Source organism: Miscanthus floridulus, chromosome 7 (assembly GCF_019320115.1).
Source record: "Miscanthus floridulus cultivar M001 chromosome 7, ASM1932011v1, whole genome shotgun sequence".
In the NCBI taxonomy this organism is placed as follows: Eukaryota; Viridiplantae; Streptophyta; class Magnoliopsida; order Poales; family Poaceae; genus Miscanthus; species Miscanthus floridulus.
In genome coordinates, this window is record NC_089586.1 from 80487015 (window position 1) to 80502295 (window position 15281).

The window sequence follows — 15281 nt, forward strand, 5'->3', positions numbered from 1 at the left end:
AATCTCCTCACTGATGGCCCTGCGCTTCTCCTCGTCAAAGCGACATAGGCGCTGATTCACCGACTTGGAGCTTGGCCTAATCTTCAAGGCATGCTCGACGACTTCTCTTAGAATGCTTGGCATATTCAAGGGTCTCCATGTAAAGATGCCTCTATTGGCGCGGAGGAAGTTGACGAGTGCACTTTCCTATTCGGAGGAAAGCGTGGTGCTAATGCACACCACTTTGCCCTTGGAGCCACTGGGTCTATGAGGACCTCCTTGGCGCTCTCCATAGGCTTGAAAGACCTGACCGACCGCTTGGGGTCGGGTGCTTGTTCGACAACCTCCTCCCGGTGGAGGCAACAATTGTCGTGGCATGTTTATAGCACTCGACCTCGCACTCATAGGCGCGCTGGAAGGAGGTGCCGATGGTGATGACCCTGCATGGACCCAACATCTTCAGCTTTAGATTGGTGTAGTTGGGGACGACCATGAACTTCATGTAGCAAGGATGTCCTAGGATGGCGTGGTAGGTTCCGTGGAACCCAACCACCTCGAAGGTAAGGGTCTCCGTCCTATAATTGGTTGGATCCCCAAAGGTGATGGGCAGGTTGATCTGCCTAAGTGGCATGGCCTGCTTCCCTAGCACGACACCATGGAAAGGCACCCCGGTTGGTCGGATGCGCGCAAGGTCGATGCCCATGGCGTCGAGCATTTCAGCGTACATGATGTTGAGGCCATTGCCTCCATCCATTAGTACTTTGGTGAGCCGCTTTATGCTGATGATCGGGTCAACCATGAGCGGATATCTTCCCAGCTATAGGATGCTTTCTGGGTGGTCGGTCCAATCAAAGGTTATGGCGGACTCTGACCATCGAAGGAAGGTAGGTGTAGCTGGCTTGGCCATATAGACTTAACAATGCGTAAGCTTCTAGCGGTGCTTGGAGGCATAGGTTGTCGACCCTCCGAAGATCATGAGGTAGCCATCCAACATCGAAAAAGCCTCCATCCTTCCCCTTAGCGTAATCTATGGCTGGCTTGGGGTCCCACTTATGCTCCCCCTTGTTGGAGCCTCTGGCCAAGAACCGCTTCATGAGAATGCAGTCCTTGTATAGGTGCTTGATGGGGAAAGCATGGTTCGGACATGGTCCTTTGAGCAGCTTCTCAAAGTGGTCTAGGGTGCCCTTGGCGGGCTTCTGACCCCCTTGCGGTCGGCGGTGGCCACGAGTGAGCCCTTGCGCTGCTGCTTGTTCTTTTTCTTGCTGGGACGGTTGGAGGTGCCTTCACTGGCATCCTCGTCCTGCTTCGCCTTGCCTTTGAGCCAGTCAAAAATTGCCCCAACCACCTCCTCGCCCAAGGCATGGCTGGTGGTGATGTCGAGGAACTCATTGGTGGTTCATGGGCCCTAACATCCTAGCTTGTGAACCAGGGACTCATAGGTGGTCCCAGACAGGAAGGCTCCTATGACATCGGTGTTAGCGATGTTGGACAGCTCGTTGCACTACCAGGAGAAGCACCGATGAAAGCTCTAGTTTGGTTTTGGTGAATTGATGAAACCCTAAGTGCTAACCTAGTTTATCAAGTGATCATGAGATAGATAGCACATTCCAAGTGGTGAAGCAAATGAAGATCATGACATGATGATGGTGATGCCATGGTAATGATCAAGTGCTTGGACTTGAAAAGAAGAAAAAGAAAAACAAAAGGCTCAAGGCAAAGGTATAAATCGTAGGAGCTATTTTGTTTTGGTGATCAAGACACTTAAAGAGTATGATCACATTTAGGTTCGATAGCCGTACTATTAAGAGGGGTGAAACTCGTATCGAAATGCGGTTATCAAAGTGTCACTAGATGCTCTGACTCATTGCATATGCATTTAGAATCTAGTGGAGTGCTAACACCCTTGAAAATGTTTACGAAAATATGCTAACACATGTGCACAAGGTGATACACTTGGTGGTTGGCACATTTGAGCAAGGGTTAGAAACTTCACCGGTGGAGTGTTCGCCCGTAGAGTGTGGACAGTCCAATGGTGCCACCGGTGCCCTAAACTCAGGTGAACGTGGTCATTGTAAGTGACCAGACACTAGTCTCTGAAGGACCGGCGCATCCGGTCAGTAGTAGCAGAAGAAGCGCAGCGTCGGTCGTCAACCGGACGCTGGCGCTAAAATGACCGGACGCTAGCTGGCTACATCCGGTCACACTAACATGGTCATGCACAGGGGAAACACCAAGTGACCAAATGTTGGGTGAGTCCGGTCAAGCATGACCAGACACGTCCGGTCATGATTTTTTGTTTCTAGATGCTTACTGGAAACGACCGGACGCTGAGGCTCAGTGTTCGGTCACTTTAAGCTGCTGCGTCCGGTCGTCACTTGACCGTTGAGATTGGGTGGTCAACATTTGAAGAGAGGGGACACGTGGCATGCATCGCGTGACCAGACGCTGAGGTCCAGCATCCGGTCGATATGACTAGAGCGTCCGGCCACCCCGTGTTGTGCCCAATGAAAGGGTACAACAGCTCTATTTCAAGGGGGCTTCTATTTAAGCCCCATAGCCGGCTCAAGCTCACCCTCTTGGCCATTTGCATTGACATAGCACCCTTGTGAGCTTAGCCAAAGCCCTCCCACTCATCTCCATCATTGATTCATCATCTTTGTGAGATTGGGAGAGAATCAAAGTGCATTGCTTGAGTGATTGCATCTAGAGGCACTTGGTGTTCGTGTTTTGCTACGGGATTCGCTTGTTACTCTTGGTGGTTGCCACCACCTAGACGCCTTGGAGTAGCGAGGATCGTTGAGCGGAGGTTGGTGATTGTCTCCGGCTCTGATTGTGGTGATTGTGAGGGGTTCTTGACCTTTTCCCGGCGGAGAGCCAAAAGGTACTCTAGTGGATTGCTCGTGGCTTGTGTGATCCTCATCTTGTGTTGGTTGTGCAGCACCCTATTGAGGGTTTGGCGTGTGAAGCCAATTAGCGCGTGAACCTCTAAGTGAGTGAATCGCCACAACGAGGACTAGCTTGCCGGCAAGCAAGTGAACCTCGGTAAAAAATCATTGTGTTCATCATTGATTCCGAGGTGATTGGTCTTCATTGTTATTCATCCTTGTGATTGATTGGCTCATTCATCTACACGGCGGTATAACCATCTTGCTCACTCTCTTTACATTATCACAAACTAGTTATCAAGCTCTTTAGTGTAGCTAGTTGTGAGAGCTTGTTAGTTTGGTTAGTGTGGCTCTTTAGTTAGCTTTTGAGAGCACACTAACTTAGTGTAGTGACATAGTTATTGTGTGGATAGAAACTACATAAACTAGAATTGTGGTAGGTGGCTTGCATTTTTAGTAGGCTAGCGCAACACTCGCTTCGCTTCATAATTGTCTAACCGGTCTATTAAGTGTTGTTGTAGAAATTTTTAGTAGGCTATTCACGCCTCCTCTAACCATTAGGACCTTTCAGCTGGATGTACCCATGAAGAGTTTCCCTAGCCTTCTGTCAGCCGTTTTTGAGATCCCACGGGTTCCCAGGATGCGCGTATGTGCCGTAGAAGTTTCCCACGAAGATCTTTTTTAGGTCCATCCAACTTTGGATTCTATTGGGTGGAAGGTGTTCCAACCACGTTCGCGCTGAATCGGCCAGGAACAATGGAAGGTTACGAATAATGAAATCGTCATTATCTGCTCCACCGACCTGGCAAGCAAGCCGATAATCCTCGAACCATAGTCTAGGGTTTGTTTCCCCAGAGTATTTTGGGATTTTGGTCGGCGGTCGGTACCGTGGTGGAAAGATGGAATTGAGGATGTGTCGGCCAAAGGCCTGAGGTCCCGACATGTCAGGGCTCGGGCATTAGTCCTCACTGCTGTCGTAGCGTCCGCCACGATAAGGGTGGTATTCGCGGCTTGCCCCCTCCCTTGCATCACCACGGGTATGTCTGCGGGCGTCGAAGGTGTCGCGCACGTCACGGTGAAGGCCGACCATCATGGTGCATGGCCTGTCGCCTTGCTGCACCTGGTGGACTAACACATCCATGTTGGGTCGCTCTGAGGGCACGCGCTGGCTAGCGTCGAGATCGCGTCGTTAGGACAGCGAGCTCTTAGCCTGTTATGTCGCCGCGCGCTCGAGTAGCGTGCGAATTTCACGATGGGCCCGACGATCCTTGGGCGTCGCGGGCCCCAGAATCCCTTGGAGCAAGGCCGCTATGGTGGCAATGTTCTGGCTTACCTGGGTGAAGTGTGGGAGGGCTTCATCGTCCTCGATGATCCTCTGGTTCACACCATGAGCCACAACGTGTGCACGCCCACCATCTCCATGGCGCTCGATCTCTCACTAGAGCTCCACGTATTCTTGCTCGAGCTAGAGTCATGCTTCCTCGATCTCTTAGTGCTGGGCCTTTAGCTGCTCTACCCGCAGGCGAGGTGGGGCCCCTGTATCCTTCTTGACCTCGTCGTCGAAGTCGTTCATTCGGGTAGCCTCTCTCTCTTGGATGCTTTCGACGTGTCTCTCAGGGGTGCCTGCCATGAAACATTCACAAAGAGGGGTGATGGCTCCTCCTACTGGAGTCAGAGCTAGAGGGCGACTCCGATTCTCCTACGTGGAGGTCGTGGAAAGATTCCATGATATATTCAGTCATCCCTATGAACTCGTCGTTCATAGGGGATGGGGGAGTGCATTGCGCCACAAGGTGACCAACGGTCGCTGTGACATTGCGCAAACCGGACAGGAGCATCGTCAGGGCGCTCCGAACAAGTTATTCTAGGGACAGTGGCTCTCAGGCAAGCTCCGAACAAGTTATTCTAGGGACAGTGGCCTAGGTCCTCCCGAGACGGTCAGGGTCCTAGGAAGGCGCCGAGCTGGCGCTCTAGCCTCCCATAATCAAAGCCAAGGAACTAGTCGCTCCTGGGGGCGTGGGCCTCTAGTGCGTGTAGCTGTAGCTCCTCAAGCGCCTCGGCAATCGCATCGAGGCCGGCGTAGTGGAGAGGTTGGACGGCGACGGGAGCCTGCACCAACTCTCCCTCTGTTGTGACGATGAAGTCTAGGTTCCCGAAGCACACGTGCACGCCCGGAACCCAGCTGACACCATGACTAGCCATTCAAGGCCTGATGTGGACGTCGAGACGCGCAAAAGGCCCCTACCTAATGTGCCAACTGTCGGTGTTTTTGAACCACCAATGAGTAAATTTGTATTTGCGCATCTGGCTCAAATGGTGTGCTCAGAGGACACAAGTATTTATATTGGTTCAGAGCAAAATGTCCCTATGTCTAGTTTGCTGCTACTCATGTTATCGGCACTTGATTTGCAGTAGGGGTTACAAACGGGCGAGAGAGAAAAAGGATCCCAAGTCTCTGGTGAAAGGAGTGAATGAGTGCTGAGAGCTCGAGCACTGCTCAACCGTGTGTTCATGTCGTGCTCTTGTGTTTTCTATCTCGTGGTCTGGGTCTTGTGTGGATCTTGCTTTTTTAGGCCCCTTCATGGGACGCCCTGCTTTTCCTTTTATAGGCCAAGGGAAAGCACGGGTATGGCCCGTCATGGCCACGGGTTACATCGAGTCATTGAAAGCTCTAGTTTGGTTTTGATTAATTGATGAAACCCTAAGTGCTAACCTAGTTTATCAAAGTGATTATGAGATAGGTAGCACTACTCCAAGTGATGAAGCAATGGCGAAGATCATGACAATGGTGATGGCATGGTGATGATCAAATGCTTGAACTTGAAAAGAAGAAAGAGAAAAACAAAAGGCTCAAGGCAAAGGTATAAATAGTAGGAGCCATTTTGTTTTGGTGATCAAGACACTTAGCGAGTGTGATCACATTTAGGTTAGATAGTTGTACTATCAAGAGGGGTGAAACTCGTATTGAAATGCAGTTATAAAAGTGTCACTAGATGCTTTAACTCATTGCATATGCATTTAGGATCTAGTGGAGTGCTAACACCCTTGAAAATGTTTGTGAAAATATGCTAACACATGTGCACAAGGTGATACACTTGGTGGTTGGCACATTTGAGCAAGGGTTAGAAACTTCATCGGTGCCCTATACAGAAAAGACAGGGGTTCATAGAGTGACCGGACGCTGGGTTCAGAGTCCGGTCAGTAGCAGTAGTGAGCACGTGTCTCGATCTTGTGACCGGACGCTGGAGCGAAGAGTGACCGAACGTTGGCTGGGTGCGTCCGGTCAGTGCTGACGTATGCTGACGTGAGGCGCACAAAGGAAACGTTGAGTGACCAGACGCCGGGTGAGTCCGGTCGAGCCTAACCGGACGCGTCCGATCGTGGATTTCTGCGAATGGATGCTTACTGGAAACGACCAGACGCTGGGGGTTCAACGTCCGGTCACTTCACAGCAGCGCGTCCGGTCATCACTTGACCATTGAGATCGAATGATCGGCGTTTGAAGCCGATGACATGTGGCAAGCATCGGGCGACCGGACGCTGGGGTCCTACGTCCGGTCGAACTAACTGGAGCGTCCGGTCACCCCGAGTTGTGCCCAGTGAAGGGGTACAATGGCTCTATTTTATAGGGGCTTCTATTTAAGCCCCATGGCCGGTTCAAGCTCACTCTCTTAGCCATTTGCATTGACATAGAAACCTTGTGAGCTTAGCCAAAGCTCTCCCACTCATCTCCATCATTGTTTCATCATCATTGTGAGATTAGGAGAGAATCCAAGTGCATTGCTTGAGTGATTGCATTTAGATGCACTTGGCATTCGTGTTTCGCTGCGAGATTCACTTGTTACTCTTGGTGGTTGCTGCCACCTAGACGGCTTGGAGCAGCGAGGATCATTGAGCGGAGGTTAGTGATTGTCTCCGGCTCCGATCGTGGTGATTGTGAGGGGTCTTGTGCCTTCCCCGGCGGAGAGCCGAAAGGTAACTCTAGTGGATTCTCGTGTCATTGAGATACCTCACTTGTGGGTAGGTTCTTGCGGTGTCCAATTGTGTGGACGAGGTTCGTGCAACACCTCTTAGCCACCGAACCACCAAGTGTTGGTCGACACAACGGGGACTAGCGTGCCGGCAAGCACGTAAACCTCGGGAGAAAAATTGGTTGTCTCTTGCCCTTTGGTATTCTCTCGGTGATTGATTTAGTATTCATCTTGTGATTGGTTCACTCCTCTACACGGCGGTATAATCACCCTACTCACTCATTTATATTCTTGCAAACTAGTTGTGGCAAGCTCTTTAGTGTAATTAGAATTGAGAGCTTGCTTTGTTATTTTAAGTTCATCTAGTGGAGCTCTTTAGAGTAGCAAGATTGAGAGCTCTTAGTTAGTAGTAACATTGCAAGTTGTGTGCCTAGTAATCATTGCAACTAGAATTGTTGGATAGGTGGCTTGCAACCCTTGTAGAGCTAGATCAAGTTTGTATTTCGCTATTTATCATACTAATAAAATTGCTCTAGTTGATTTGTAGATTTTTAAATAGGCTATTCACCCTCCCTCTAGCCATATTAGGACCTTTCAGTCATGCTCGTCTCTTTTTTGGTGTCAGAGTTTTGACCTAGGCCCATACGCTTGGATCTGGAGTGGTTGGCGGCGGTATGGGTCCCTATCGGGTGAGACGGAGCCTGCGGCCTTGGGGTCGAGCGAGACGGAGCCCGCACCCGAGGGGTCGGGCGAGACGGAGCCCGCGTCCGAGGGGTCGGGCGAGGCGGAAAACTGTGTCATTGGGGTCGGGCGAGACGGAGCCCGTGGCCTTGGGTGAGACCCCCGTGGCCTTAGGATCGGACGAGACGGAGCCCGCACCCAAGGGGTCGGGCGAGGCGGAGCCCGCGCACTTGGGGGTCAGTTTGAGCTGTAGTTGCGCTCTTGACTGCTCGGATGAATCAATGTTGATGACCATTAGCTTCTCCTGTTCGGGTACCCTAGTATTGGTCCCCGACAATTAGCTAGTAGCTAGCTAATGGATCCAAACATGCCCTATAGGCTTTGTTTGGATGCATATGTATTTAACTCAATTCATGTGTGTTGGAGTGATTTGGGGTGGAATTTAACACGCGTGTTGGAGTTGATTGGGGTGAAATTTAGTTTAAAGTCCACCCCAAATAACTGTAACACATATGGATTGAGATGAATACATGTGTATCCAAAGAAGGTCTTAGATGGATGGAGTGTACAAAAAACGCAGGAGTTCAATAAGAGAGTGATCAAAGAAAACTCAATCTCATGGTAAAAATTTCTCTAAAAATCCTTAGAGACGAACCCAATCCATTGTTCCAAGGTTTATAGAAAATTTTCCTATAGGATTTCAGACCTTTAGAATACCTCTGTTTTTTCTTTGTTGCAAAGGGGTCTAAAGATGAGCTCCATTTCTTTGACCTTATTATTTTTGTTTCCTATGTTTTTTCTACATTGCTTACAAAGGTATCTTTCTAAACTTTCTTTTATTCTAAAATCTCAAAGAATTTGAAGTGTTAGGACATATCATTCCTATACTTTTCTTATTCTCATGTTTTTAAACCATTTTTTTTCCCAAAGAGGGCATATTTTTGGAGGCGATTGCTGTAGCCTGTAACTATTATTTTTAGAGGAACTGTACATCTTTTTTAGAGGAGAATAATATAATTCTTGATCCAGAAAACCGTGCATTTATTTTTATCTTACCAAACTTTTCCTATTCATTTTTCCACTTGGTATGACTGGACCACGACAGCTCCAAAGGCTTTGCGTGCGGATGAGAGTTATGACAATAGTACCACCAACCCAACAAATAATCTGCTTGAGCTAACCATGAAATTATTGAGCTGGATTGATATGCAGAGGCTCATCCGCTCATACGATTATTCTCTAAAAGCAACGCACATCCACTTATGAACAGACAACAGAGGATCTGGGTACTAGTAGTAGCAGCAGGAGTTTGTGCAGCATGTGGCGTGTTAGGTTTGTGTGTATTCCAATTTCCATAGCGCATGTCTGAGAGCCCTATTTCATGTCCCATAGGTTGGTACAGTATAACATGATATATACCGTTGAATTCTTCTGTCCATATGTAATATGCTACCATTTTGTCCTCTTTTTCTCCCTGACGATTGAAGGCAAATCGATTCATATACAGCATCAAAAGTTCAAAACGTCCTTCGGATGCAGCAAAATTATGACTCGATCATGAACAGAATTGTCGGCCTCAGTGGAACAAGGGCAGGATACCCCATTGATGCAGGAACCCTTTGCCGGTGGTCACTTCCAGCACCAGTAGAGCCAGCACGGCCAGCATCGCAGCGCGGCCATTCCAGGTCTCTGCGCTCTTCGTCCAGCCCCACTCCCACACGATCACCGGAGGGGGGAGCTCATCGCGCTTTGAGTCGTATGCTGCTAGCAGCTCCTCCACGCTCCCGAGGGGTACGAGAGACTGCAAATGCAAAACCACCCCACACCACTTCAAACTCAAGCAAATTGGCTTACAATAGAGCGGGTATGATGTGAGCTAAATGATGCCACATCATATCATTGAATTTGGAAATAATTTAGCCTATTTCAGCTCACAGGACATTGTCTTAACAGCAAACTGACCTAACGTATTATTCACATCTCATATATTATTCATTCAAGAATAGCAGGATTCTTTCTTGAGATCGGCAAGTTGCAAGGCAATCTTGTAAGGTGCTGGACGTGTGATCCTGTCCAAATACATGTCCTTTTTTTTTGGGGGTGGATGGGTGTTTTTTTTTTGTCTGTCGGGGAGGGGTGCAAAATGGCAGGTGCTCTGTCATCAAACAGATGATTTTGTGGTATCTCTTTCTTTTATACACAGAAATACGCAATTTGTACCTATTCTTTTGTTCCCAGAAAAACAAGCCAGCTTGTCTTCTCTCAAAAAAACAAACCAGCTTGTCCTAAAACTCTGTCCTCTTCTTTTCATCTTAGTGCATCTATACAACGAAGCTAGCCTTATTATGTGAGTATATGGTTAAATGTAATCTCAATGTGTTGGCCAATAACTTGGTAAAGCGGGTAAACTCAATTTTGGCTTCCATTTAACTGAGGTACCATCTGAACTCTGAACATATTGTTATTTTATTATAAAACACATGCATAGTTGAAGTCACCATTAAGTTAAGCACAAACATGAAACACCAATACACAAAGCATCTGGAAATAGCAATATTCTTTTGATCAATCATGAATTAGAGAGAGAGAATTTTATTTGCCATGTGCTAGTTGTTACCTGCCGAGCCTCAAGATTTGAAACTGCCATTGCACCAACATAAGGAAGGCTTTCAATAACAGCATCAGCAAGATCCGAAATGAATGTTGGTTCGCAACATAATGCTGGAACTCGTCCCCAGTGCTTGATGCCAGATTCTAAAGCCAACTCTTTGTACTCCACATCGATTTCTTCCAAAGTTTCAATGTGTTCGCTGACAAAACTGAACAGGGAAGACCATGAGAAAAAGGAAGATTATCTGAGTTAAATTGGTGGGAGAGAACAATCAGCAGCAAGATGACAGATGTGAAGGTTATAAGAAGTGTAGCACAGACAGAACATCTCTTCAATCAGAGATAGCAGGAGCTAAGTTGAGAGAAATAGTACCTAATGGGAACAGCAAGCAGGCTCTTTACCCCTTTCTGCCCAAGCTCAATAATTGTCTCATCCGTGTACGGTTTCAGCCATTCCACTGGTCCAACTCGGCTCTGTCGATTCAGAACATCAATTAGTAAAAGAAGAGCAACCACCATATTTGGCTAATGCCATTACAGTGAGAGATCTGCACTGACCTGATAAGCAAGTGTGCATGGATTTGTTATTCCTCTTTTTTCCAGTTCTTCCATGATAAGATCGACACACTCTTCCATTTCTGCTTTATATGGATCACCAGCTTCTTCAACATATGCCAGAGGAACTCCATGAGCACTGAAAAATATCATAACCTGCAAATGGATTTCTCAAATTAGATGTACCTAGGTTTGGATGGCAAATGGATGCAAAATCAAAATGGTTCTGGACAATATTTCTTGTTACTAGAAGCCATCCTCACTCCAACATTACCACATTATTTGAGGCAATATTCCCAGAGGAAAGAAATTTTTAGAAGAGACAATTTGCTTGGTGTCTAAAGCAGTCAAGCCTTCTGCCCTTTTTCTCTTTTAAGATAATATATATCCCAGCCCTTTTAGTAATACTGAGAGCCTTTTGCAAGATTGGCAGCTTGGTGGAAATGGAATTGTGCTTTGTTTGAAGAATAAGAGGAAAAAAAATATTGCATATACTCTTCTACACAAGAGATAGCCTTGTATAATGACTTGTAGCACATAAAGTAAATGTCCACCAAGTCCAATAACCTCCTACCTTTTTGCCTCAAGAGAGAACCACAAGTGCTCGAAGTCATGGCTCGTCTTACCTTTTGGGGTTCTGGAAATTTTGTCAATTCGTTCTCAATCAAAGTTGCCATAGACTTGATATATCCTTCACGTTGATACCAGGAAGGTATAACTGTATGTTGCATATTCACGAGATATTCATCCTCTCTACAGGAAATTGAAAGTGACATAAGCATATAAGTATCAACTTTCTAAGCATCAGAATACAGGTATCTGTAATTCCAAATATACCTGAATATGCTCTCCAATAAACGGAGACTTGAACCACTAGTTGATATGGAGAACTGAGGGTATAGAGGCAACACAACAAGTTTTGTGATTCCATCCCGTTTTATCTAGAATGCAACAAGAACAAAATTAGTGAGTTCACAAATGTATTTTTCAAATAGATATATATCACATATGAACACTGAACCACCAGAAAGTACCTATTTTTATGTCTAGAATAGCATTCACATAGCAAATGGTGTCATGAATACAATACCATAATTATCTAATGGTTTCGTATCTAGAATAGAATAGCATTCATGCTGCAAATGGTTTCATGCAGCTATTGAAACTGCAATCTGGACTCATATTCTTCTGCAAATGCTACTATGGAAAAATGTTTCTACTTTCTACAAACAAAGATCTAATTAGAAAGTGTTCAACTCAAAGCACTTGATTGATTTTATGGCTTGCATTACTAAAGAACAATGGAAATTTACAGGTAGAATTTCGCTCTAAGATGATAAAAAAACCCCTGAAAAATCAACAGAACACAGAAGTATTTTGGGTATACGCCAAGCCCCTACTTGTTCTATGGCTTCTTCAGTGAAGGGATGCCAATACCGCATTCCAACATACACCTTGGCAGGAACATCTTTTCCACATAATGCCTCCCTCAGTGCTTCAGCCTGCAGAATTCATAAAAGCCATCAAATGGGAGCTCATAGTGCAGCTTTAGACATATTATAGACATTTTACGACAAGTGGGGAAATCATTAATTATTCTCTAAACTACTAATTTCAATAAAGTGATATAGCAGCATCCATTCACATTCTAATCCTATCGTTGTCCAATGTAAAAGATAAATGACCAGAATGATACTAAAACCACAAATACTGTTTTTCACAGTATAAGATCACCATAGTGGCAATGAAGCATAGGTGAAACAGCCAACGCAATTCTGTGTCATCTCACAGTATAAGATCGTGAGGCATTTCCTAGACCTAACCTATGAGTCATCACAATATCAACCCAATTGCTGGGAGAATCATTTGTCAACCAAGTGAGAAGCAACATGCAATTATTTGAAGTTCCATGAAAACCTCATGTGACACTAATGGATGGGTTAATTCATCATGTGACAAGAATATTGGCTATGGAATTAATCAAGAGAAAATTAGTTTTCCCATGACCCACTTGTGTCCTTTCTGACTCTAGGTACCGGAAAATCCAGAGTGCTAAGATTCAATGAATGGCAGTCATGCCAATTGGCAATTTAAATTAGATAGACCACAAAAAAACACAATATACCTGTGCGTCAGTAATTTGTCGGAGAGGAGAACCACCACCTATGGATGCATAACCTTCCTTACTCTTTGGTGCTCTCATTACTGATATGAATTTTGCAAGTGGCTTCTGCAGAAAGCGAAAGAGCCTAGGAAGACGGATAATGTCCTGCGATCATGCATCATGGGATACATAATTAGAAGGAAAAGACCTGCTTTACGATGTAGTGATAAGCATCGACTCTGTCTTTGCATCCATCTTTCTATCTCAAACATTCATAAAAATGAAGTTAGAAAGCTAGGCTCAATGTTGATTAATGAATACAAATAAGCATGGCATTTGCAGAAAAATAGTATTATATAGCTGGACTCTGCATATCAGCAATATATTGAACTTGGTGCACATTCCAGTGAAGATTTAAGTAACTGAGCATTAATTATTTTTGCACCAAAATTGGTAAACCTGCAAGGCAATAATAGTATGAAAAAAATATAGCAAGAGAAAACTTAGAAGCAAGTGTTGCTTTGCAGTATGTTAATTACCGGATCTGCAAAAAGATTAAACAAGAAAGGCTGAACATCGTCAAGAGTCTCTGGGCCCCCAAGATTCAGCAAGAGAACACCGATTTTTTCATTGCCAACCAAAAGTTTTCTCAAATCTGATTGGGCGGTAAGAACTGCCTCTGATGCTGATGAATATCCTCTAAAGTGATGCCTCAAGTCAGAAGATGGTTGAGAAGACCACACCAAGTTGCATTTAACAGAAATTCCTGAGCGGTCACCAGCCGAGCAAGGTTTCACTGCGTGTGTCCTTGATGGATTGACCCTGTTAGGCACAGTAGCTATGTTAGGTAAAACATTGACAATGGTATTTCATAGTCATAGACGAAGTACTGTCTATGCATATCATCACTGCCGGCAGTTCAGCAGAAAAAGAGACGTGTGATGCAGGGAATCAGATACAGGTGCCTGCATCCCTTGTTATGTTCAAACATAGACATGATCATTAATACAAACATCGTAGCTCATTTGCGCAGCCACAGCAAGTGAATGGTATGAACATGGTCACTACTCACTACATGCTACGGGAATGAACTTTTGACAGGTCCAAAATTCCAAATATATAGCACGTATGCCGCACATAAAGTTATCAATCATCGAGGCAGAAGAGAGTTACTAGCAGATCTAGTGCATCCTTTTGCATTGGCATCAGAACATAGAGCATCTGCTACACAAGTGACAAGACATACCTGGCGGAATTCCGGGGCGCGGGCCTCTTGGGGAAATGCGACGGCCCGGCCTCCACCCTTCCCATCTCCACCACGCCCCTCGTGCTCGCCTGGCTCGAAGACCACATCCTCTCCCTCCCCTGCGCGTCAAAATGGATCCACCCGCGTAAAACCCCACCGCACGCAGAAAGGGACGAAACATCCCCCGTGAGCGTGACGAGTCTTACCTCGGGTGGATGCGGAGAGAAGGGCCGCGAGAGTGACGGATCGGTCAAGGAGCGTCGGGGGCGCTCGCCGTCGCCGGAGACGGTGCGGGGGTGGGGGAAGTGCGCAGGCGGGCGGGGCGGGTACAGCGGCGTGTCGCGACCTGGGACGCAAGTGAGGGTGAAGACGAACGGGGACGAGACGACGGGAAATCATCCGCAACGGTTGGTCCCTGGCTCCCTGCGTTTTTGGAGGGTTTTAGCTTACGTGGAGCTGGTGCGTAGTCACTGACCAATGGCCCCCACGAGTCCGCAGGCCCCACTGCTCAGTGACGGTTTCAGTCCTCGTCGTCGCGGGGTCCGGGCGGGACGTGGAATGTTCAACGCCTCCCGCGCAGAAAATTATCTTGGTGAAGTTTTACGGTGCAGTCCCTGCGGAACCCACTTATTTTGTTTATTGCACAGCCCTTCTTCTCGTTCTTGCTTCCGCTTTCCTGAGGGAGACGGGAGATGACTATTCCTTGTCCTCGGTCCCTTTCAAGTTTCAACAGCGCAAGCGAAGCGGATATTGCTTGCGCGCAACGACGCAGTTGCTTCCACAGCACCTGGATCAGATTTTGTACCTATTTTCTGGATGGATATCGTCTCGATTGGTGAGGAGGATGCGCAGCCATGCCTTCCATTTCCACCGTTCGGACCTCAAAATGCTGCTGTTCGGCCGGGACTCCACGGCCTTTAGTTTGTCCGGCATGGGCATCACTGCATCAGATAGGGATGTCCAGCAGATATTCAGGTAGTAGCACACGGCCTGAATGCCAAACCATCTCTTCTTCCTGCAGCGGTAACTTGCTCTACTTCTAGTCTAGCTTGACTAGTTTGATGAGTACATTGTACTTGTACATGCCTGATGACTGAATTTCAGTTTACCCCATTCAACCACAAAGGATGAAAGGACTACTCAGAACGCTGACAGCATTGCCCTTCCCAGCCCCAACCACAGTGTCAACCTGCAGCTGTGCGGTAGTTGATGCTACTCCCTCTGTTCAAAAAAAAGATCTTGTTGTTTCA

General features: G+C 46.7%; 1 protein-coding gene across 1 annotated transcript; it reads right to left on the bottom strand.

Annotated features, from left to right (window-relative positions):
• Positions 1-8687: 8687 nt before the first annotated feature.
• On the bottom strand, positions 8688-14414 carry LOC136467154 (ferrochelatase-2, chloroplastic). The gene is made up of 11 exons (XM_066465741.1): positions 14238-14414; positions 14032-14150; positions 13325-13607; positions 12807-12950; positions 12082-12183; positions 11519-11622; positions 11308-11434; positions 10685-10837; positions 10500-10600; positions 10134-10335; positions 8688-9317 (listed from the first exon to the last, which is right to left on the bottom strand). Exons 2-11 carry the CDS (start codon positions 14136-14138, stop codon positions 9093-9095), a joined length of 1548 nt encoding a protein of 515 aa, XP_066321838.1. The 5' UTR covers positions 14139-14150; positions 14238-14414; the 3' UTR covers positions 8688-9092.
• Positions 14415-15281: the final 867 nt, after the last annotated feature.

Coding starts and splice junctions, on each gene's coding strand:
- LOC136467154 (XM_066465741.1), bottom strand. CDS start 14,138: ATGTGGTCTTCGAGCCAGGCGAGCACGAGGGGCGTGGTGGAGATGGGA. Junction 11,623..12,081: donor CTGAAGAAGCCATAGAACAA/GTAGGGGCTTGG, acceptor GTTGCATTCTAG/ATAAAACGGGATGGAATCAC. Junction 10,838..11,307: donor AATTTCCAGAACCCCAAAAG/GTAAGACGAGCC, acceptor ATCCATTTGCAG/GTTATGATATTTTTCAGTGC.